The 24553-nt window shown below is 45.0% G+C and overlaps 1 protein-coding gene across 3 annotated transcripts in view; it reads right to left on the bottom strand.

The window, feature by feature from the left end:
* The window catches only part of myo9aa (myosin IXAa), a 285301-nt gene that overhangs the window by 50299 nt on the left and 210449 nt on the right, over window positions 1–24553 (bottom strand). For all 3 annotated transcript variants that reach the window (XM_085972436.1, XM_085972435.1, XM_085972437.1), the window contains 9 exons: window positions 21075–21197; window positions 18578–18658; window positions 16059–16169; window positions 14884–15006; window positions 13904–14053; window positions 12618–12922; window positions 10491–12221; window positions 4147–4252; window positions 3100–3312 (listed from right to left, as the gene is read on the bottom strand). In XM_085972436.1, coding sequence (XP_085828562.1) covers window positions 3100–3312; window positions 4147–4252; window positions 10491–12221; window positions 12618–12922; window positions 13904–14053; window positions 14884–15006; window positions 16059–16169; window positions 18578–18658; window positions 21075–21197 — 2943 coding nt within the window. The remainder of the gene's footprint in view (window positions 1–3099; window positions 3313–4146; window positions 4253–10490; window positions 12222–12617; window positions 12923–13903; window positions 14054–14883; window positions 15007–16058; window positions 16170–18577; window positions 18659–21074; window positions 21198–24553) is intronic.

Raw genomic sequence — 24553 nt, 5'->3', positions numbered from 1 at the left:
TTGCTGCTCTGGATCACTGGTGGGGGAGTGCAGAACCAGGGGTCACAGTCTAAGGATAAGGGGTAAGCCATTTAGGACAGCGATGAGGAGGAATTTCTTCACCCAGAGTGTGGTGAACCTGTGGAATTCTCTACCACACAAGGCAATTGAGGCCAATACATTAAACATATTCAAGGAGGAGTTAGATATATTTCTTAAGGCTAAAGGGATCAAGGGATACGGGGAGAAAGCAGGGAAAGGGTGTCATAAATCGCAACTTCTACAAGAAGTAACTCAGGAAGTACTACTGAACGGCCAGCTGAGGGCGCCGCCCAAGGAGCATAAATACTCGGGCGTGGGCCCACCTTGGCGAGAGACGGTCTGGAAACAGGAAGCGAGTGACTACTAACTAGACCTCCATGTTTTGTTACAAGTCGATTAAAGCCTTGCTTTATGTACAACCAAGTGCGTAGTGAGTCTTTATTACGTCACAGGGTACTGAGTTTGGATGATCAGCCATGATCTCATTAAATGGCGGAACAGGCTCGAGGGGCCGAATGGCCTACTCCTGCTCCTATCTTCTATGTTTCTATGTCTCTTCCTGGAAATTAAGAGAGCGTGTGCATGTGTGTATACTGATCCCAAGTCAAATAGCCTGCACGCACCTTATTGCTCAGTACTGCGCGTTCTGCTGAGATTAATCTCTTCATCACTCCCAGGAGCAGATGCTTACTATAAGGCTCAGAACACAGTCTTGACTGGAGTGAAATTAAGTCTTAACACTTTAACTTAAAAAAGACTGAAAATTTAAATATTTGTTAAAAGTCTTCCTCGACAGGCATCTAATTCCTCATCCCATTTATATAAACCATACCACAGATTGAGAACTCTCACTGGCTGAACAAAGGACTAACAGTAGCAGTGACACCCTGTATAAGGGCTAACCATGACGTAATGAAAGAACACAGTTGGTGCCTATAGAGGCCTGTAGGTGGCACCGTCTCATTAGGATCAGCTCAAGACTGGCCCGAACACGGACTCTTTTACACCGCCATCAGGATATTAGCATTCGGCTGCCGAGAAAGGAAATCAGATTCTAATTGTTCAAATGGAAAGTCAGACTTTGGCTTCAGAGCAACTGAAATCCACTAAAGTTGAACTCTGAGGCAGCACATAATAATGAATAGAGTACATAGCTAGGATCGATCTTTTAACGTGTGAAAAATCTTACGTCGACTGGAAGAATCCTTGGTCAGTATCTGTGCCGGCCCCCAACATTGCAGTTTGTCCAACCTCACTGCTCCATACAAGACAACAAACAGTGTAGTTGGGACGATTATCTACAACATCAGTATTGGGGGTCGGACACAGGCGGTGCAAGATCTTTGTGATCAAATCTGGTGACTCGTAAAATATAATTCTTAGTGCAACTGCAACACACTTGGTGAGAAATCACTTGATAACCTTTGGGCTGTAACTTGAAAATGCAACTAGGATGAAAAATATCCGCACAAGATATTTTATAAAGTATTCAGTTAACAGACATGCACACAGCTAAAGTCGACACTTCACTTCACATGTACTCACAAGTTAAAACTAAAATTTCCAGCACTCTTTTTGGCTAGTTTGTAAAGCACACACCAAAATTAAGCCAGTGAAGAAAAAAAAAACAGAAGAGGTAGTGGCATTTAGCTGGTAGCTACCTGCTGTGCTGTTAATAAAACCCACCGGTTAGAATATAGATCGAGTTTCAGGTGTTAAAAGTGAAAGGGGGAAAACAGATGTGCAAGTACAAACCGAGCAGCGCAGTTAGCTAAGCTGTGGCATGCAGTAATTTGCTAAATCGAGTCCACTACAAGTGGGAGGTGAATACTGTGATGGCCGACGCAGTCAGGGAAGTAGTAGGGGCTAGTGAAGAAGATTGGTTTAGTAACAGAATGGCCCATACCCAGTCCAGGAACAGTGTGGCCAGATCTCCGAGAGTTTAGCAGAGATTTCCAGTGCAGGACAGTGGTGGTCTAAGTCCCAAATATACGGCTGTTTTACAAGGAAACACTCAAACACATTCAAAAGCACCTTACTCAATATACTCTTAATTTAATGGGGATTGTCTTCAATTTTCCTATCTTATCTCCATCTCCTGAAGGTGCCAACTCTTGTTGGGGTAAAGTTCCATGGGTTGTGGCAGTACTCCTGTACCTTACTCTGTTCTTCATGTTCGAGTCCAGACAGCTAGTTTTGACCCATATTTAACCAATGGGGGTGATCGCAGTTGAGCTCATTCCAACCTTCACCATATGTTCCAGTAAGATCAGAGGCCCCCGATCTATACTGAGTTACTGTTTTAGCTGGTGCCACCCATGGAACTATACTGCAAAAAGTGAATGCCTTCAGGAGACAAGGGTAGAAAAGGGAATGTGTAAAAATATTTTTATGCAGGCTTGTAGTGCCGAATTGGTAAAATGTACTGAATACAAAATGCATTGATTCTTAAGTCACCGGAACATACTGAACATATATGTGCAATAATGTGACTGGAATTGTTGGGAGTGACACCACAAGTTACTGAGGTGGCACAGAAGCTGAGAAAATGACCCTGCAACACAAGGCATTCTGCAGAGAAACCAGCTCAACACTGGTCATTTGGTTACTGAATTCAGTGATCGCCAATGAAAAGGCAGGAAAGTCTGCAGCTCATTATTAAAAAGTCCTGCCCCATAGTTACAATGCGGCTAGCAGGGAAATGCACGTTATGCCGTATGTAGTTTGTTAAAGTGTAACCAATGCTTTAACTGGTTAAGTGCTGCCATTGTCAATAATCCATGCAACTAATGTTGTAGACAGGAAACAAATTGGAAAAACATTTGTGGGCTAAGGAGGGTATCTGTCTATGGCCCCTGTATACAGCAGCAAAACTTACTGCAGTACACTGCAAAAAGGACACAGACATCTATAGAGAAAGGTACTGTGCTTGTGTATAGAGTGTTCCCTTCTAAAATCTGAAAGGCAGGGGAGGTTAAGCAGTTCCAGATGTCAGTATTGCTTTCTACCCCACATTAAGGGTTAGCAAAGAGATGCTTCCAGATTTGACTTGCACCCAATTGGCCATGTTTTATTTACCATTTCTGAGTCACTGTAACAGGCCTGTCTGGCACTGTTGTTGGGTCTCAGCTCAGGCCTAGGTTGGTCGGGGGAGAGAGGGGTCTCAACGGAGGGGTCATCATACTCCTCTTCCTCAGTCTCTCCCTCCCCTTCAGCGTTAGAGCCTCTAGTCAAGAAATCAGAGCGGGTCCGCGCCATGCGGGCTTTCTTTTTGTGCGCTGGTCTTGCAACCTAATTGACCGAATAACACACAAAAAAATCAAAACACATGTAACTAAATAAAAAGAGCCCAAACGACAAGTTGGATCGGCCTGAGCCAAAATAAAACTATCCTCATCTACAAAAGCACAGCTGGATAAAAAAACAAAGCAATGATAAAAAGGAAAAGCAGCTTACAGGTGTGAAGAACATGACAGTAAAAATTTCAAGAGGTCAATGCTTTCTATACATTTAACAACAATGTACTAAGATCCTTGTGATTGTGGCATCACCCTGGTGTAGCACTAAGCTGTACAGGCCAGAAGGTTTCGAGCTCCGTACCCAGTCTCTGCTGAATTAGTGAGGGTTCCTGCCCCTGATCATTATCCAGTGGCTCCTGTTGGTAAGTGCACGTGTAGATGCCAGGTGAGGGCAGGATCGTGCTTAGATGTGATGCCCCCATAGTCAAATAGACTGCTAACACCCAGGCTTACTCATGAAGAACTACCACTTGGACGAGATACTGGAGGGCTGCTGACACCTGTGGAATCGTAACCTGAAACAGTCTGCATATTCAGGAGTTGGGGGGGGGGGGGGGGGTGAAAAATTTAAGAAAAAATTGCAAGATTGAGACATTTTATGTTTTTTATGAACATTTTGTAAAGTGCAAACCCTGCTTACGTATTGCAAACTCTGGTTTGAAGTTGTGGTCTTGTTAGGTTCCACAGCTGGATGCAGTTCAAGATTTACTTTAAACAAACCTCATTCACCACAGGCTCGTGCTCCCTCTAGAAACTACTTCTCCCCCGTGCTCTGCTCACTGGCCTCCTTCACAAACTACTAAGGAAATAGGAATAAATTGCTTACATCGGTTACTTTTAGCAGCGATGTTTTCATCATCTTTTCTCTGAAAGCTTGTTCTTCTTTGGAAATTGCAGGAGACCTTTCCAGATTCACAGAATCCTTATCAAACCTGTAAAACGCAGTATTAATAATGAGCAATATTCAACTGCATCAATGGCAGATTTCCCAGGATTTAATGGTATAACTATGCCCACTGGGACTCTTCAATGGCCTAGTGGGTAAATACATTGACCACGGTAATGCTGACCCATACAGAGCTAGAATCAATTCCTGGTGTGCGTCAGGTCTAAGCTGCAGCAGCAGTTTTGGCACGACAATTCTTCTCCTCGTCCCGGGTTAGGTTGCGGGGGTGGGGGAAGGAGAAGAGGGAGAAGAGCCAAGGTTTCCCGCTCCTGATCTCTATCCAGTGAATCAAGCTCAGCAGTGTATCAAATTGAACATATAATCTAGAGTGGCATTTCAGTGCGGCACTGAGGGAGTGCTGCACTGTCGGAGGTGCCGTCTTTCGGAAGGGAAGTTAAACCAAAGCCCCGTCTGTCCTGTAAAGTGGATGTAAAAGATCCCAAGGCGCTAATCGAAGAACAGCAGGGGAGTTCTCCCGCTGTCCTGGCCAACAGTTATCCCTCATCAATATCAGTATTTCATTTGCCGGTGGTGGGACCTTTCTGCCACAGTTCCCTGCATTACAACAGTGACTATACTTCAGAAGTACTTCATTGGCTGTGAAGCGCTTTGGGACATCCTGACGTCGTGAAAGGTGCTGTATAAATGCGTTGGACAAGAACATGATCAAGCTTGGTTGTGATGCTGCCACGGTTGAAAAGCCTGCCAACACTCACTATCGAGGCTCACATGAAGAATGGCCACTTAGACATGCTATCAGAGGGCTGCCTGCACCCTTGGAACTGAGAAAATAGGAGAACAAGGTTTCACTAACTCGAAAAGGTAACTCCAGGGTATCACTCGCCTCCACTTGAGAATTGCTTCACAAGGTGTCCTCCCATGTCTAGTAACTGCTAAGCCAACAGCTCATATAGGCCCACAAAGGCATTGGGAACATGGAGTTAAGTACCTCTGACCACTGGTCACTTCGTTTTGATAAATAGCTGTTAAATTACACTCTTACCTCCTCTGTGCTGTAAAGAGTTCATTAACCAGTACTCTTACAACAACTTCCACTTAACAATTTACGCCATATATTGAATCCTGTAAATTTGTTTCCACAAGCAGGTGAAAGTGAGAGTCAGCAGCTCAGAAGCCACAAAACTTTGAAGAAAAGTATTACCAGGGGACGGATGGTCTCTAGTTAATAGCGCATATACCAGGCTGCTTTCTGTTAGTTGAGGTCTGAACAGCCTGAATGTCCAGGACCATCATAATATCCCTGGCACTGCAACCCGCCCACAAGATAACCTACCTGCCATAATTAAACTGCCAGCATTCTCTCTCAGTCACTTTCGACATCAATGAGCTATTAGAAAGTCTTCTTCTTAGGCAGTCCCTCGGAACCGAGGATGACTTGCTTCCACATTAAAAATGAGTTCGCAGGTGACTGATGAGTCCAATGCAGGACCTACAGTCTCTGTCACAGGTGGGGCAGACGGCGGGTGGGTGGGGTGCTTGGGTTGACATGCGCTCCTTGCGCTGTTTGCGCTTGGCTTCCGCTTGCTCCTGGCGAAGAGACTCGAGGTGTTCGGCGCCTTCCCGGAAGCTTCTCCTCCACTTTGTGCGGTCTTGGGCCAGGGATTCCCAGGTGTTGGTGGGGATGTTACACTTTTTCAAGGAGGCTTTGAGGGTGTCCTTGAAGCGTTTCCTCTGCCCACCTGGGGCTCTCTTGCCGTGCCGGAGCTCCGAGTAGAGCGCTTGTTTTGGGAGTCTCGTATCGGGGCATGCGGGCAATGTGACCCGTCCATCGGAGCTAATGGAGCGTGGTCAGAGCTTCGATGCTGGGGATGTTGGCCTGAGCAAGAACACTGAAGTTGGTGCGCCTATCCTGCCAATGGATTTGCAGGATCTTGCGGAGGCAGCGTTGGTGGTACCTCTCCAGTGCTTTGAGGTGCCTGCTGTACATGGTCCATACTACTTAGAAAGTAGTACAGGAAACTTCGTGATATCTGGCACCGGCGTGATGCCGATCTATGAAAACTTCCGGACAGTCCAGCGCTAATGTTGAAGGATACGGAGGTTTTCATCTCCATATCTGACAACAAACACTGTTGCTTAGCAACAGCTTGTAAACAGTCGGCCCATACCTTGGAAGCGTCTCTGTAGCTTAGCAACAGCTTCAGAGAGGCTTTCCAGAGACTGACTGTTTAAAAGAAATGCTAGGAGAAGAAAAAAAAACTAACAAAATGGCTGCTGATTTCTGCCGTTAGATCGAGGTTTCCGGCCATACAACCTCCGGATAAACCAAAGTTTCCTGTACTATGATATTGACAATTGCCACTCGCAAGAGGTAACAGGGAACCACAAAAGGGCAAAAATCCTTAATGTACCATTTCAGAAATGCAATCTGTTTAAATTTGAATAAAGCAAAGCCTCTGAAACTTTATGTAGTCTCAAAATTCTGATTAGCTATCAACAGACTACATGACGATAAACACTCCGGATACAGTGCTTTTTCATTTTTTTTTAAAATCGAGAGCTGGACACTATCAGCGCTGTTCTAGTTCTGTGATTCCAGCTCCACACTCATCCTGTGTGTCACTCTGTTTTCCTAACTCTGCACAATTCCACTCCGTACCCCCTCCTCTCTTTCTGTACCTCTAATTCTGTTAGACTCCAGTTCCACTCCATTCTCTCTCTGTCTTTCTTCATTTCTGTTTAGGCTCCAGCTTTACATTCACTCCCTGCCTCTATCAGTTTCTCTAATTCTGCAAGAATCCAGTCGCACACTCCTGCTCACATCTCTCCCTTTCTCTAATTCTGCAGGACTGCAGCTCCACACTTCTGCTGCGGGCATCTCTCCCCTTCTCTGTAATTCTATAGGACTGCAATTCTGTGCCTCTGACTGTGCATGTAACTATCGCCTTTCCCTGCTAGGTGCGACATTGCACCAGATAACCAACATGGAAGCATAAAAATCCACTCAATGTGGTAACACAACATCTGTTGTTTACTGTCTTCTGTTTATAAGAATATTGGCTATTAAGCAGTCATATACAGGTAGTATATGTTTAAAAAGGATCTATATTTAAAAAGTGAATTTTATGCTCGTCACCCTGAGGAATGACACACTTTCTATTTCAGGCACACAGTGGCAGCATTAAGCACCGTCACGTCCCAGCAAAGTAAAGCTATCTCTACACTGATGCATCAAACATTCCCAGGTCATATACAGAGCAAGCTGGACACAAAGTAAAGCACTTCAAGGTCAAGTACAGTATGGTATAGTATAGTGCGAAAGGAGGGCAGATAGACAAGTGCACAAGAAACCAGAATGTGGGGGGGGGGGGGGGGGAGCGCGGAGAAGAGGGCATAGTTCAAAGTAAAGCTCCCTCCACACTGTCCCATCAAACACTCCCAGGGCAGGTACAGCACGGGTTAGATACAGAGTAAAGCTCCCTCTACACTGTCCCATCAAACACTCCCAGGGCAGGTACAGCACGGGGTAGATACAGAGTAAAGCTCCCTCTACACTGTCCCATCAAACACTCCCAGGGCAGGTACAGCACGGGTTAGATACAGAGTAAAGCTCCCTCTACACTGTCCCATCAAACACTCCCAGGGCAGGTACAGCACGGGGTTAGATACAGAGTAAAGCTCCCTCTACACTGTCCCATCAAACACTCCCAGGGCAGGTACAGCATGGGGTTAGATACAGAGTAAAGCTCCCTCTACACTGACCCATCAAACACTCCCAGGGCAGGTACAGCAAGGGTTAGATACAGAGTAAAGCTCCCTCTACACTGTCTCATCAAACACTCCCAGGGCAGGTACACCACGGGTTAGATACAGAGTAAAGCTCCCTCTACACTGTCCCCATCAAACACTCCCAGGGCAGGTACAGCACGGGTTAGATACAGAGTAAAGCTCCCTCTACACTGTCTCATCAAACACTCCCAGGGCAGGTACACCATGGGTTAGATACAGAGTAAAGCTCCCTCTACACTGTCCCCATCAAACACTCCCAGGGCAGGTACAGCACGGGTTAGATACAGAGTAAAGCTCCCTCTACACTGTCCCATCAAACACTCCCAGGGCAGGTACAGCACGGGTTAGATACAGAGTAAAGCTCCCTCTACACTGTCCCATCAAACACTCCCAGGGCAGGTACAGCACGGGTTAGATACAGAGTAAAGCTCCCTCTACACTGTCCCATCAAACACTCCCAGGGCAGGTACAGCACGGGTTAGATACAGAGTAAAGCTCCCTCTACACTGTCCCATCAAACACTCCCAGGGCAGGTACAGCACGGGTTAGATACAGAGTAAAGCTCCCTCTACACTGTCCCATCAAACACTCCCAGGGCAGGTACAGCACGGGTTAGATACAGAGTAAAGCTCCCTCTACACTGTCCCATCAAACACTCCCAGGGCAGGTACAGCACGGGTTAGATACAGAGTAAAGCTCCCTCCACACTGTCCCATCAAACACTCCCAGGGCAGGTACAGCACGGGTTAGATACAGAGTAAAGCTCCCTCTACACTGTCCCATCAAACACTCCCAGGGCAGGTACACCACGGGTTAGATACAGAGTAAAGCTCCCTCTACACTGTCCCATCAAACACTCCCAGGGCAGGTACAGCACGGGTTAGATACAGAGTAAAGCTCCCTCTACACTGTCCCATCAAACACTCCCAGGGCAGGTACACCACGGGTTAGATACAGAGTAAAGCTCCCTCTACACTGTCCCATCAAACACTCCCAGTGCAGGTACAGCACGGGTTAGAGAGTAAAGCTCCCTCCACACTGCACCATCAAACACCCTCAGGTCAGGTAGAGAACAGTTAGATGCAAAACTCCTTCTACACTGTCCCAATGTGCCCAAGTCCCACCATCAGAAGAGCAACCTACGCTCACCATTTTCCCATTTCTCACGATAACTATCTTGTATCTTTACTGACTGAGACTGAAAATTTATTGACAAATTAGCAGAAATGTTGTGGGCTCACGTCCAACAGACTGCCCAAGACATCGATTTCAAGCTTTAATTAATGTTATAAATGGCGGGTTATCATTTCGGTAGTTAACAGATTTAATTACTTGACCTACATGGAGTTAAATTTACATTAGTTCCATCTTTATTAAATGCCATTTTGGACAAAGTGTCACATGGACACAGCGTCACACATATAGTGTCACACGAACACAAATAGTTACACCGTAGCGACGTGCGATGGGTAATAATGGCCTGAAAATTGCTTGGTTGCGTTAGGGAGTCAGGGGGGAAGCTCCCAGAGTTTTTCCTGAAATTAGCCCATTGTTTTTGCTACCCCAGAAAGTAGCTTTACTCGTGGTTGGGGAGGATGGTGCACAAGGCTGCACCGTCGAATGGAGAGGATCAGCATGTGTGGGCCTGATGGCCTTTCCTCACTTTTCTTTTTGCATATCTGAAAATACTTTACACTCTGATAAATGCAAACACAAATCCAGAAAAGAAATCTACCAAAATATTCCAAAACAAATTGTTCAGATACAGACCAACAAATGCAAGTATAAAAAATAAGGAAGATGTAAAGGGGCTGCAACACACTTGTTCTCTACCATCAAGTCTGAATATAAAATTACTTGAAAACTCTTTTGAAGCCATAATATTTAATTAATGCCATGCAGATTCCATGCTGCATCCTCGATGTGGTGGGACCGGGACTCGTCGCATTCTATCTTACGTCGATGCATTTTTCCCAGGACCTCAAAATTGTTGAACTCCTTACCTGCCTTCCACAACCTACAGGCTTCAAAAACCCAAACTTGGTGTCACGGAGTTATTTAATCTTCCCTCCCATTTTCAACCTTGGTGTTGTCCTGCACTATGGGCCTAGGCCTTTCACCCAAGTTTTTCAATGTTGTAAAAAGAACACAATCAACCTGGATGCGAGACCTCCAATGCCTTTAAAGAACGCCTGGATTTTGTACAGTACTCGGTCCTGAACCATTTGTAAATTATTTTTCCTGCATTTGTAGGTTCACCCCATTCCACACCAGCTCTCGATCAACAGATGGCCTGCTCCAAAGCGAGTTTCTTCATCGCTCTCTGGGGAAGCTTTGCCGCACAGCCAAACACTCAATTAATCATTGGTGACAAATCGGTGCCCTATCATTTCAGTGGCGCTGTGTATTAATACACCGACACCATTGCTCGGCTGTTAACTTGGACTCCTGAATAGTCAAGGAAAACAACTTACTTGCTTAGTTTGTCTTTGGGCAAAAAGAACAAGACACTGGCCCTGTCCTTGACAGTGCCATCTGTGGAATCTTCTCTTGTGCTTGCAGTTCCTTTCTGAGGTTTAGCCTGTCGTGGTCGCTCTGTACCAGGGACAGGGTCACGGGACTCCAAGCTGAGTTTAGGAGTCCAGCCATCCAGCTTATTGATTTCCTGTTGGCCACTTGGTTGCAGCTCCTTCTTTTCAAAAAACATGCTGATAGGTCTATCTTTCACTCCAGGGCGACTTGACGTATAGTCATTTTCAGAAGATTCTGGAGTGCTCAACATTTTAGACTCAATGTTTGATATTGAAAGAGAATCTGAATTGATACTTGGATCCCATTTTCTGTCTGGGTGCAAGACAAGATAAGACTGAGGCCTGTCTGCTTGCTTGTTTGGCAATCTGAAAGGAACCGGAGGGGAATCATTCTGTCTGCTCTGCTCGATCTTTTGCAGTGCCTCCCCTCGCTGCCTCTCAAACATGTCCTTCTCTTGCTTCTCAAAGACTTTGCGTTGTTTCTCCAGGATTCCCGTCTGCTGCCTTATCTGTTCCATCATCTCCCTCTCGTTCTGCTGCCGTTTCTGCTTCTGTCTCTCTGCCTGCTGGACATTTAATTGTTCAAGTTTTTCCAGAATTGCAGTACGAGGGAACGGATCTGTGCCTGCATCGTCCACTAAGCTAGGTAGTTCATTTTGAGAAAATTCACCATCGAGTGGCTGATTTAGCGAGGCTTTGTCAGCTTCTGCTCTGTCTGTTTTGGGTCCAGCAATAGTGTCTTCAATTGTATCGTGATCAGAGCTTACAATGATAGTGTCATTTGGCTTAGAGCTACTGGACAGACAGTCATGATTTGGCATGAGGCTAGAGAGACTGCAATCCGGTTTAGGACTAGAAGACAGACTGTCTATTGGTCTAGGACTAGGAGATCGATCTTCAGAATTTGATCTCTGAAAATTGGACTCATTATTGGCTGGTCCCGGACTTGTGGAAATAAGACTACAGTAATTAGTGTTTGTATGAGAAGGACTGGAAGACAGGTTCTTCTCATTAAGTTTCAGGCTAGTGGACAGACTATGATCATTTAGCTTGGGACTTGTTGAAAGATTATCCTGAGCAGTATGTAGGCTGGAATCAGAGACTAGTTCATCAGAAACAGTTAAAGACTGTTTTCGCTTCTGTCCGTCATCACAGCTGGGTACCTCAAAACTACCCCTTGAGCTCTCGCTGTCTGGTGTTCCCTGAGGAGACAAGGAGTTCACACTATCAGATACCAGCTCAGCAGACCAGCGCCCTTCCTCGGAGGGAGACACTCCTCCTGATCGCACCTTCAACAGTTCAAGGCTGAATATGGCCTGCTCCAATTCTCGCATTCTCCGACTGTGTCTCTTGGCACGCACCACTTTCTGTTTGTCAGGGTCTCCAGAGAGGGACTTTGGTCTTTCCCTCACCATCACACCCTGCAGTGCACTCGCACTATTGGCAAAGTCAGAAATTCCACCCTGCAAATCTACAGAGGTATTGTTACATTCAGGATGGATATGCTGACTGTCATTTTCCTTTGAAGTGTGGCTCTCATTTAGTTCATCTTCTAATTTGTTTAGATCAGTCCTGGTGATTTCAGGAAGGTTTTCATCCAGGATGTGTTTGTTCAAGGTCCCTTTTTCTTCACCATCCAGTTGTTTGAGTTTCTGCTTTCTCAATGCCTGAAACCTGAAATGAAAGGTAGGAATTCAATTCTGAGCATTTAAGGAACTGCAATCTATCTATGTGAATTGTTCTGATTCACTGAAAGATCAATAACGTGATCTAATGACTCGGTGGATAAATGTACCACCCATTCAGGCTAGAAGGTTTCATGTTCAATCCAAAGTTTGTGTTGAATGTGCTGCCACAGCTGAGGTTGCAGAGATGCTACAATGACCTCAGCACCCGAGTTGGGGAGGGGGTGTGAGGTGAATGATTGCTTTCCAGCAACTCTAACCTGAACATCAGTCCTTTAATGCTAAATACAAGATAACAGTGACTGTATTTGTGGCTGGCCATGCATCTCATCCAAATCTAGGGTAGACAAATCAGGGGACAAACCCAGTTCTGTACAATAGTTACCTGCGGCGCACTACGAATCCTCTGTTTGCTGCTTGAATCTTTATGATGCTGTCCCTGAATGCTTTGTACGTTTGCATCTCCTTGTACCGTCGCCAGTATGTCTGAATGCACAGCGCTGCCAGCCTGTGTCTGCGGTAATCACGCCAGCACCTCTGTATGACAATTGCTGCATCATGCATTTGCAAGAACATCTTTCGCTGTCTGTAGCCTTTCCATGTAGCCTGAATGCTGGTTGCTGCTGCATTCAGAACATTGGGGTCTGTGCAAATGAGGCTCTGCTTCATTTTGTAGTTTTGCCAATAATTCTGCAAAGTAAAATGGAAAAAGAGAAATTATATTTAGAATATCGGATTTCTGTAACTGCTGCCATGAAAATCAGTAAAACACAAACTGTTGGTTATACAAGGGTACCCAAAATAATCTCTAAAAACATAGATAGAGTGGATAGGAAGGACCTATTTCCCTTAGCAGAGAGGTCATAGGGGTATAGATTTAAAGTAATTGGTCAGAAGTTCAGAGGGGAGTTGAGGAGAACTTTTTTCACCCAGAGGGTGGTGGGGGTCTGGAACTCACTGCCTGAAAGGGTGGGAGAGGCAGAAACCCTCATCACATTTAAAAAGTACTTGGATATGCACTTGAAGTGCCGTAACCTGCAGGGCTACGGAGCAAGAGCTGGAAAGTGGGATTAGGCTGGAGAGCTCTTTTTCAGCCGGCACATACACGATGGGCTGAACGACCTCCTTCTGTGCCGTAAACTCCTATGATGCGAAGAAATGTAAAAAAATTTATGATGTGATTTAAAAAAAACATGACCCAGTCAGAGGGAACATGTTGGCACAGTGGATTAATCAGTGGGCTTTCACCTCTGGGACTTGGGACTCTTCACAAACTGGATTTGGGCCCATGTGATATCCGTTTGAGCAGTCTCAGTCCAGTTCCTAGTGAGCGAGAGCCCACAGTAAACCTGGCACTGAATTGGCAATTCCAGTAATGGGGCAGCCACCCTAAAAACAGCTCTCATCAAACCTCCAGACACACAAAACACCAGCAGGATAAACCAGCGACTAAGAAATAACAGCACAAACAGAACCGAGTTACCCAAGCTCTGTGGCCCAGGCGGCATCTGGCACACAGGCTGTAGTTTGGACTCCTGAAACTTATGCAGTTCAGGGCTACTTATTATTGGTAGCCTTCAGAGAAGCTTCCTCCCAAGATTGGTGTTAGATTTGTGTACAGGTTCCCCTAGCTTAAAACGGAACGGCAGCAGCTTTCAGTTCACTACAAACCTGTATTATAACTGCTGCCTGCTTCATCTGGAGAAACTGCCGCCGCTCCAGCACGGCACGAAACCAGCTCTGAAGCAAAATGATTCGTCTCAGGACCTCCTTGTGCAGCATGTCCTGCAGTCTTTGACGCTCACTCTCCTTCATGAATATCTATGGGAATTGGGCACAAATGCAACAGTAAATGATGCTTGTAACAAAGAGAGAGGCATGAACAAGTAAATACACTAGGGCATCGGTCAATTGAAAGATTACAACAGATTCCCCTCACACAGAGCCTTTAATGTAGCAAAACATCCGTGAGAGAGAAGGGGACAAAGTGGTTTGAACGGGGACAGTGAACAGAAGAAGAACAAACAGTCAGAGGAGGGGAGCTAAAGCATAGTCAAAGACTCTTAATGTTGGGAGAGATGCAGCACGGCAGAGGGCTGGCGATAGGTGCCAAGGGTAAGGCAATGGGGGGGAAAAAATCTCGACCAGGGCTCCTGCGCACTATCCAGTGACCCCTGCTGGAACGTGTGTGTGTGGACATTGGGTGGGGACAGCATCAAAGTGCAATGCCCCAAATGTACAAACTCCTACCAACAGCCACCATCTAGGCTCAAAAATTAAAACTGGTGAAGGGAAGCAGCTGGTTTTGTCATGCCCAGCATGAATTAATGCCTTCAGAAAACCAAAAGAGAAGGGATTTTTTATTTTTTATTTAAAGTATAAAGACCTTCCATATATTTTCTTAGAATCCTCAGTGTAATTTAAAGTAACATCATTTTTGCAGAGGTTACATGAAACAGATCAAGATTGTAAAAGAAACTTCATAATCTAAACAATATGATTTTTCCGTACGCCCTACAGAGTAGGGCACAGATGTGCACCTTATGTTTTTCAATTGATGTGAATTTCCACAGCAGCTTTTATTCTCTGTGCATGTCAGGTTCGAATGAGCATGTGCTTTGGCTGTTTCATAAGGTAAAACTGTAACTTACCATTGTTTCGCCTACTTGATAACTGGTTGTATTGAGGTTCACATTTTTCACAAACTCCCTGATACTGCACGGAGAAGAGACGGTGCCTTGTGGCAAAAGCACATGGAAGTGAGCCACAAATTCCTGAGAAATGATACGGAAACATTACAAAATGCATTTCACTTCAGCTGTATTGATGCAGCGAGCGCATCAGCTGGACACCAGCGTGCTTTAAATAAAGCATCCCACCGCTAAGAAGGCATTACCCTGTAATAACTGGGAGGACAGATCAGATAAGGATTACATTCCAAATCAACCAGGATGCACTCCCCTATGGAGATGTAGTACCAGAACAAATACACTCCAGGATGGTCCCAGGTTCCAAACCCGGCCTGTGCTGAATGAGTTGATCTCAGCAAAGGGAGCAGTTGGCACACAGCAATGGGCCTTGGTGCCGCAGGGCGAGGGAGGAGAGCGAGAACAGAAAATTCAGCCAGGGTCCCCACTCCTGATCACTAACCAGGAATCCTGCTAGAAACATGCATGTGGATGTTGAGTGAGGACTACCTGATCATGCAATTCCCAACAGTCAAACAGCGTGATGACACTCACTGCCTGGGTTTTTGTGTGAAGATTGGCCACTTTGGAGCGGTTCCAGAGGGTGCCAGCACACATGTAGCCCAGCAAGAGCTAGTGCCTTCAGGAGAGGCGAGAAAAACCCGGGAACATTTTTTTTTTTTTTTAAATCACTCCACAAAAGGTAAGGTGGCAGGAGTGAGTCAACCGTATTTGGGTTAGGATTTTTGGGCAGTCTGCCCTGAACTGACCCCAGCCCATCAAACTCAAAAGCATGCAGCCACAGGTGTTAATGCTGACAAAAACTCAACTCGGTTCTGCATTTTTTCTTCAGATGCAAGTTTGCATTTGTTAAAAAGTTTAAAAAATGTAAACCAACCAATTCAAGCCTGGATAGAAATTAAACCCCTTAAACCGGGCCAAATTCAACTATGTTGGACCTTTCAGCTCAGTGATGTGCACATGCCTCAATTATTGTTAATTCAGTTCAAATTAAAATCGATTGACCTACAATGTTTATATTGCACTTTTTAAATTGATACCATCCATAAATCTAAATCAAAGCAGAACTGAGCAGTGCACTGAAAATCCCATGCCCCCAAGTAACCAGAGGTTCTCACCTGGAAGGTGTACTTAATACTGTAGCCCGATTGTCGTATCCTGACCGTTTCCAGCATGCCCGTGTACCGCAGCTGTCTCAGGACCAGGTGATCATTGAAGCGCAATGGAAGCTGCAATGTTGACAAAAGAAAGGTCAGAGATTTGCAAGGAGCAATGTTCTCAACGTAGCAATTCTCACAGGACAAATTGTATGAAGCACACTCCTGGACAGAAGACAAGAAAAACACTTGTCCTTTGACAGGTGACCTCTCTCTCACTTCTAAACATCAACTCGCTATCTCTTCCCTTCAGCCCTGCACTCCACCACCATTTCATTGCTAACTTCTATGGCGATTGTTTCTCTGAATTTTCCTCTCTTATTCCTCCTATGAAGCAAATGCACTGTTGCGCGTGCTCCTCCTCTTCCCTACATCACCACTGTGCTGAAATCAAGATTCACCATACCATCTCCAACACGGATTCTTTCCCACGACAATCAGCCTTTCCGCCTTACAATCTACAAAAATCCAAACATGTCAACTAACCACAACTGCTTAAATTTATCTGGTCTTCTCCTACCTATTCAGTCTTCATTGTATTTTAAGATAAATACGATGAGAAAGACCCTACACCCCACCCATTGTGGCATCCAACTGTTTTTTAAATAATTCTAGAGTTTCTGCCTTCACTGATGAACTTCCTGACATGAGTCTTAAATCTGAGGATCTCATGAGCTTTTTAGTCGCTAATACGGAGACCAACCGTTCAGCTGCCTCTGCCCACCAAGCCAAACCTCCTCCCAGGCTCACCCCTGAACTTGCATCATGCTCTAGTTTCCCTCCTGTCTCTCCCTCATGCCCTCGCTGTGCTCATCTTGTCCTTGAGACCCACTCCTGCTCCCTTGCCCTCATTCACACTAAAATCACTGACCAACCATCTTCCCTTCCTGGCCCTCACGCTAGCTGACATGATTCCCTCTCCTCAGGTACTGTCCCCCTCCATTTCAAAACCGCCCACATCACACCCCTCCTCAAAAAGCTCACCCTTGACCCCTCTGTCCTTACAAACTGCCGCTCCCATCTCCAACTTCCTTTCCTCTCCAAAGTCCTTGAACGTGTTGTCACCTCCCAAATCCATGCTCATCCTTCTCGGAACTCCATACTTGAATCTCTCCAATCAGGTTTCTGTCTCTGCCACAGCATGGAAACGATAACCAGAACCATAAATGACATCCTCTGTGACCTTGACTGTGTTGCATTATCCCTCCTTGTCCTCTCTGCAGCCCTTTACACAGCTGACCACACCATCTTCATCCAACACTTCTCCTCCATTGTCCAACACAGTCCTTGCTTAGTTCCACTCTTACTTTATCCTATCTTCAACAATGGTTTCTCTTCCCGAGCCAGCACAGTACCTCTGGAGTCCACCCCAAGATCTATCCTTGGTCCCCTGTTCTTCCTCATATACATGCTGTCCCCTAGCAACATCTTCCTTAGCAACACCAGGCTCTCCTATGGCGCCACTTCTCAACCCCTCTCCTGCCTCTGTATTGTCAGAATACTTGTCTAATATCCAGTCATGGATGAGTTACAATTAACTCTAGTTAAACATTGGGAAGACTGAAGGTATCGTCTTTAATCCTCAGCACAAACTTCATAACTTCGCTACCATTTCATCCCCCTCCCTGGTATTGCCCAAGGCTAAAACAGACTGTTCACAATCTCAGCATTGAGCCTGAGCTGAGCAGAGCTTCAGACCCCCATCTCCTCTCCATCACAAAAACTGCCTACGTCCAGCTCTAACACTGCCCACCTCTGCACTTAACTGTTCCAATGCTTCCATGGCCCGCCTCCCTTTCTCCACTGTCAAAACTTCAGCTGATGTCAAAACTCTGTTCCCACATTCTATCCCGCACCAAGCCCCATTCAACCACCACCCTTGACCTCAATGACCTACATTGGCTTCCTGTGCCCAACGCCCAAAATTTTAAATTCTCATCCTCCCGTTTAAAACCCATCACGGCCTCGCACCTCCCTAGCTCTGTAACCTCATCCAGCCCTGGTTGCTCCTTTGTGAAGGGACTTTGGACTTTAAAGGCATTATATAAATGCAAATTGTTGTTGTCTCCTTGGCCTACTCTTGCAATTTAGCCTACGCTATGGACCCTGGTTTCTCAACCAATTAATTGCAGCACCTCCCAAACCCGTGACCTCCACCACCTGGAAGGATAAGGGCAGCAGGCGCATGGGAACACCACCACCTCCAAGTTCCCCTCCAAGCCACACACCATCCTGACTTGGAAGTATTTTGCCGATCCTTCATCATTGCTGGGTCAAAATCCTGGAACTCACTACCTAACAGCACTGTGGGAGCACCTTCACCACACGGACTGCAGCAGGTCAAGAAGGCGGCTCACCACCACCTTCTCAAGGGCAATTAGGGATGGGCAATAAATGCTGGCCTTGCCAGCGACACTCACATCTCAAACGAATAAAAAAAACATTTTCAAGTACAGCAACAGATACTAAAAGTCAGTTACCTTTTCTGCATTTGATCGAATACACTTGACAAAGTATGGCTCTGCCTGTCCCAGAGTCTCCATGAGCTTATTGAGAGAGGCCTGCACAAGACAGAAAATATAAAATCGTGAATTACTGCAGTAACTGGAGTCTATGGACCAAGACCAAATGTATACAAAAAACCTAGCACACAAAATGCAATAAATCTTAAAAACCCATAAAGTCATATTGGTCCCAATGTAGCCAGTCTATTTATTTTGGGTGAAGAATATGCCGAGCTAGATTTGGTTCAACAATATTCTTACCAAACCACCACTTGAATTTCAAATCATCAGTTTTATTTTTACCCCCCATCTAGTCTGTTTTAGTTGTCATCCTTGGCTGAGCAGTCGCACTCGCACCTTTGAGTCAGAAGGTCGTGGGTTCAAGCCCAAATTCAGAGACTTGAGAAGATTATCTAGGCTGACACTCCAGAGGGAGTGCTGCACTGTCGGAGGTGCCATTTTTCAGATGAGGCATTAAACCAAAGCCCCATCTGCCCTCTCAGGTTGATGTAAAAGGTCCTATGGCATTATTCAAAGAGCAGGGGAGCTCTCCCACCGTCCTGGCTACCATTTATCCATCCACTAATACCATTAAAACAGATTAACTGACCATTTATCTCATTGCTGCTTGCGGGATCCTGCAATGTGCAAATCGGCTGCTGCATTTCCCTACATTACAACAATGACTACACTTCAAAAGTACTTTATTAGCTGTGAACCACTTTGAGGCTTGCGGAGGACATGAAAGGAGCTGTATAAATGCAAATTCTGCGCTTCTTGGAACTCCTTTTTCGATTTAAAAAACCCTTCAAATTATTTCCCTTCCCTGAAGAAAGCCTCTGAAAGGTGCAACCTGCCCCCAGAGGTAAATCCAGATCACCTATTTAACCTTGCACTGTACTGCCATGACTCAATATTCATATCATTTTGATGGTCCAGCAGTTTGGGAATCATCATATTCCACACGGCATTCAATCATCTCGCCCTATTCTTATCCTCAATCCCACTGTTCACTGACCTGGCTCTTATTTTGCAGGTGAAAAATCAACACAGGAATAACGGCATTAGTTGCAAGTCTATTCCATAAATAGACAACTCGGGGCAGGGGACCGATGAGAAAAATGCTTTTAATCTCAAGTCTTGCTTGAAACCTGTGGAACCATCCCCGTGGAAAGGGAGAAAATTGGAGAATAAAAATACTGTACAGGATGATGATTAAATACAGCGTAACAAGGACAGCACTGTCTTTATGCCACAAGGACAGCACTGAAAATGTTCATAACTGGCACTTGGGATAAATAAGGTGTCTTTATAAGGCAGTGCTGGAATGTGAGTACTTCGCAAGCTGATTGGGGAGAGCGTGATTTCCATCAACAACTGGTGCCAATTTTCTATTTAATACTGTTCTAAATCATGTCATAAAAACTTTTTTATTCAAGGTATGACACGGCTAGAAGCCAAACTATTGGAGCTATTCAACATACACGGAGGTTTAAGGTACTAGAGGGATGAATTTCGATGCCTTTTCTCATCCTTGATTTCTTTACATTCGCACATTCAATTCGCTCGTTAAATTTTATGCTGTTCTCGAGGTTAGTAGGGAGGGGCCTGAAACTTTCAGTAGAGGAGAACAGCCCACATACTGAGCCAGTTAACACATGTCAGATGGCCCAAAACAAAAAAATACACACACCTTTAAACAGTCAAAGAGTTATCAGAACTCATCAGGTTTACTGGTTACTCTAGAATCAAACACCGGTAATTTGGGACAGTAAATTGATATTCAACACTCTACATACAGTACAAGCAAAGAAGACAGCAAGATGGGAGAACCAGTGGCCTGCACCGTGTACAGTGAACACTTTCCTATCCGGCACCTATGGGACCAGGATGGTGCTGGTTGATGGAAAATTCTGGATAACAGAGAGGTGTACATACCAAGGCCATTTTTAACAAACAAAAATAAAAAATCAAGAAATGTACTGTATAATTGGGTACTCACCTACAAAATGTTCCGTTAAATGTATGGTAGAATCGGCAAGATTACCGGTTATTGAGGTGTTGTTTTGTATTGAGATATATCTATTTTGCCGGTTATTAAAGTACAGGAAACTTTCGATTTACCGGCACCTAAATAACCGGAAATGTCGGTTAACCAGCAAAATTCAGGAGTAGGTTTTACTTCATATTTATTTGCCTTCTTCCATCTGTGCTGTGCAAGGGTGTGGCTGCAGCTGTTGCTAAGCTAGAGACGCTTGAAGCTTGTGTTCATTGTTCTACAGTTGTTGCTAAGCAACAGGGTTTGTTGCTTTATACGGAGCTGTCAGCTCTCCCTATCTTTTACTATAGCGTTCGGTTATCCGGAATTTTGGTTAACCGGCACCACGTCGGTCCCGTCCGTGCCGGATAAAAGAAAGTTTCCTGTATTCCAGATGATTAAAGTGCCGTTTAAACAAGAGTTTACTGTATTTACCTGGAATTGGGCACTAATGCTGGGCGGCTTTTTCTTTTTGTGCAGATGGAGCAGAGACTTGGTGATGCGGTCGTGCAGTGTCAGGCTCGACAAGTACTTCAGTGACTTCACATCTAATAAGTGCTGGAGGTTCGAGATAAACAAAAAGTCACAATGTTAGGCTAGCTGAAAGCACTGCCACAAACTTTTAAATGTTAGAACCTGCATATTTGTGTCAGTATTAGAGGGAGAAAAATTAAAGAGTAAAAAGGCATGGTAAGATCAGTGAGTAATTTACACCTGTGTATCTGTACAGCGAACACATGTAATCCACAAAAAAAAACCATATAACTCGAAAATACAAGGGAAAGCTGCTTAAGCTAGAAATCTAAAACAAACAAAGAACGGTAATACACAGCAGGTCAGTCAGCATCTGTAAAGAGAAAAGGCGGGTTTAGACTTTTCGGTGGGTACCCTTCATCAGAACTGAAGGCAAAATGTTTATTTTTCACCTATTTATTCACTTCCCTTTTAAAGGATATTATCGATTCTGCTTCCATTACTGCTTCTGGAGAATTTTTTAACAACCCTCTGCATTAAAAAAAAACTTCTCCTAACTGCTCCCTTTGTTGTTCTGTTGATGATCTTAAATTCATGGCCTCTAGTTAACAACTCACTAACCGGTAGATATAGTTTTCCACCATTTACCTGATCATAAACCCCTTGTAATTTTGAACACCCAGAGATCTCCTCTTAGCCTTTTGCTCTGTTGTTGTGAAAAGAGCCCCAGTTTCTCCAGTTGCTTCTTTTAACTAAAGCCTCACATCTTAAGTAAGTCTCTTCTGCACCCTCACCGCAACCTTGACATCCTTCCTGGAGGTAAGGTGCCCAAAACTAAAATATTCCAATTGTGGCCTAACCATATGTCCGTACTACAGGAGCGAGGCTGCTCCATGTAATCTTTCCCTAAGGCGAGACTGCTCACACTCCATGGTGTCTTTGCTCCCTCCCATGTTCTCAGAGAAGTGATTGGAGACACCGCTCAGGCTGATTTGAGCAGTCTGCAATGCTGGCATCCAACACTCCATCACGGGTCTGTTAAGGACAAATAGGAACTTCGCTGATTGGAACGATGACATTTTTGGTGCGATATTGAGTCAAGCTCAAACCCCAGTGTGCTGAGTTTGCTAACCACTGCCTGGGTAGAGGTCTCGTGCTGGAAGGTGCGTGTTTAGTTGTCAGGAGAGAATGTGATCGAGCTCAGTTGTGATATTTCTCAACACCCAACACACACTATGAAGGGTCACCCGTGAAGAAAGGTAACTCTGGGAGGGTACTAGCAGCCAGCAACATGGAACCGTACTGCAGCAAGGGTAAGAGCCTTCAGAAGAGGGGAGGAAATTGATGAAAAAAATCATAGGCACTTCAAGAAAAAGTGTGTAATTTTTTTTTTTTTTTTAAACTGATGAAGGGTCATTGACCTGAAATGTTAACTCTGTTTCTCTCTCCACAGATGCTGCCTGACCTGCCGAGTGTTTGCAGAATTTTGTGTTTTTATTTCAGATTTCCTGCAAATTCCGCAGTGTTTTGCTTTTGTAATTTTTTTTTTTACTGACTTCTGATATCATGCATATCATTCGCCAAGTGAGGGGGTGGCGATTAAGTCATGGGGAATAACACTGAGTCATCAGGCTGACCGGACTCAAGTCAAGCTTTGAAATGGACTCACAAATGCACAAGAGCCTGTGACACACAGCCTGCTGCGGAGTCCTGTGCGAAGTTAGGGTGGGGCACGGTTTTAAGCCCGTCACTTGTAGCTTATGTAGTGGTGGAGCCAAGATTCCTAGTATGAGGTATGGGTGTGCCCTCTGCCCCAAGAGGTTAACATGTTGCATGTGAACTGATCTAATTCGAAATTATTCAATAGATATTGCTAAAAAAAATACTCTCAATGTTCACAAAATAAAAATCAAGCTGCATTCATATTACAATGCTGCAGGAGGCAATATCGCCTCCGACAGCTGGAATGTAACAAACAAGGTGGCGTCAGTGTTTCTGACGGCATGGAGATCCACCGTCGCAGGGGACGGTTTTTACCCTACACTGCCCCCAGGAAACAAACAGCTGTCTCAGGTGGCGCCAGGTGCTGCAGGACACCATTCTGTTACACTGCTACTGTTTTTGCATTGCTGCTTTGAACAGACTTTCCCCCAAACAGAGGGGACAATCCAAAGTGCAAAGTGATACATTTTAGAAGGAAGAACGAGGAGAGGCAATATAAAATAAAGGGTACAATTCTGAAGACAGTGCATGAACAGAGAGAGACCTGGGGGTATATGTGCACAAATCATTGAAGGCGGCAAAGCAGGTTGAGAAAGCAGTTACAAAAGCATACGGGATCCTGGGCTTCATAAATAGAGGCATAGAGTACAAAAGCAAGGAAGTTATGATGAACCTGTATAAAACACTGGTTCGGCCTCAACTGGAGTATTGTGTCCAATTCTGGGCACCGCACTTTAGGAAGGATGTGAAGGCCTTAGAGAGGATGCAGAAAAGATTTATGAGAATGATTCCAGGGATGAGGGATTTCAGTTACGTGGATTGACTGGAGAAGCTGGGGTTGTTCTCCTTAGAGCAGAGAAGGTTGAGAGAAGATTTGATAGAGGTGTTCAAAATCGTGAGGGGTCTAGACAGAGCAGATAGAGAGAAACTGTTCCCATTGGCAGAAGGATCGAGAACCAGAGATTTAAGGTGATTGGCAGTAGAACCAAAGGCGATATGAGGAAAAACTTTTTTACGTGGCGAGTGGTTAGAATCTGGAGGGTGGTGGCTTTCAAAAGGGAATTGGATAAGTATCTGAAGGCAAAAAAATTGCAGGGCTACAGGGAAAGGGCAGAGGAGTGGGACTAGCTGAAGTGCTTTTGCAAAGAGCCGGCACGGGCTTGATGGGCCGAATGACCTCCTTCTGTGCTGTAACCATTCTATGAAACCCCAGCAGGTCTTGCACACTTGTAATGTTCCCTAACCACAGTGACAATTTATATATAACTCATTATATCCAGTGTAAGCACTAATTCGCCTAGTTTCTATTGCAAGGTTTTGATTCAGGAGACATCAGTCCAGTTGAGTAGAGTGGATACAGAGTGCTGGCAGGTCTGGGAAATTCCTCTCATCAGCTAGCCAGTTAGTTTCCATCTTTGGTAACTAAGCTAAAAGGGGAGAAGCACCTCGCCAGCTCACAAATAACAGTGCATTCATCATCCATCTCAGACAATTCATCATTTGCTTCTTTACTGCTGCAGCTTCTCCCATCCCACTGACTGGGTCCAGATTTCAATCAGTTTTGTTTATAATTTTAAAAAGGTCCATTTTCTCTAGCTGAAGATCAAGTGACACTTTTTTAGTGAGTGAAAAATTATTCAGATTTCAGAAAGCCAACTTGCTTCAGCTATACAAAGCCCTGGCTAGACCACATCTGGAGTACTTTGTACAGTTCTGGG

The sequence above is a fragment of the Somniosus microcephalus genome, chromosome 32 (assembly GCF_052327205.1).
Source record: "Somniosus microcephalus isolate GS21.2 chromosome 32, FLI_Smic_1.0, whole genome shotgun sequence".
Classification (NCBI taxonomy): domain Eukaryota; kingdom Metazoa; phylum Chordata; class Chondrichthyes; order Squaliformes; family Somniosidae; genus Somniosus; species Somniosus microcephalus.
The sequence above is the reverse complement of the archived record's forward strand: the minus strand, read 5'-3'. Positions and strand labels throughout refer to the sequence as shown.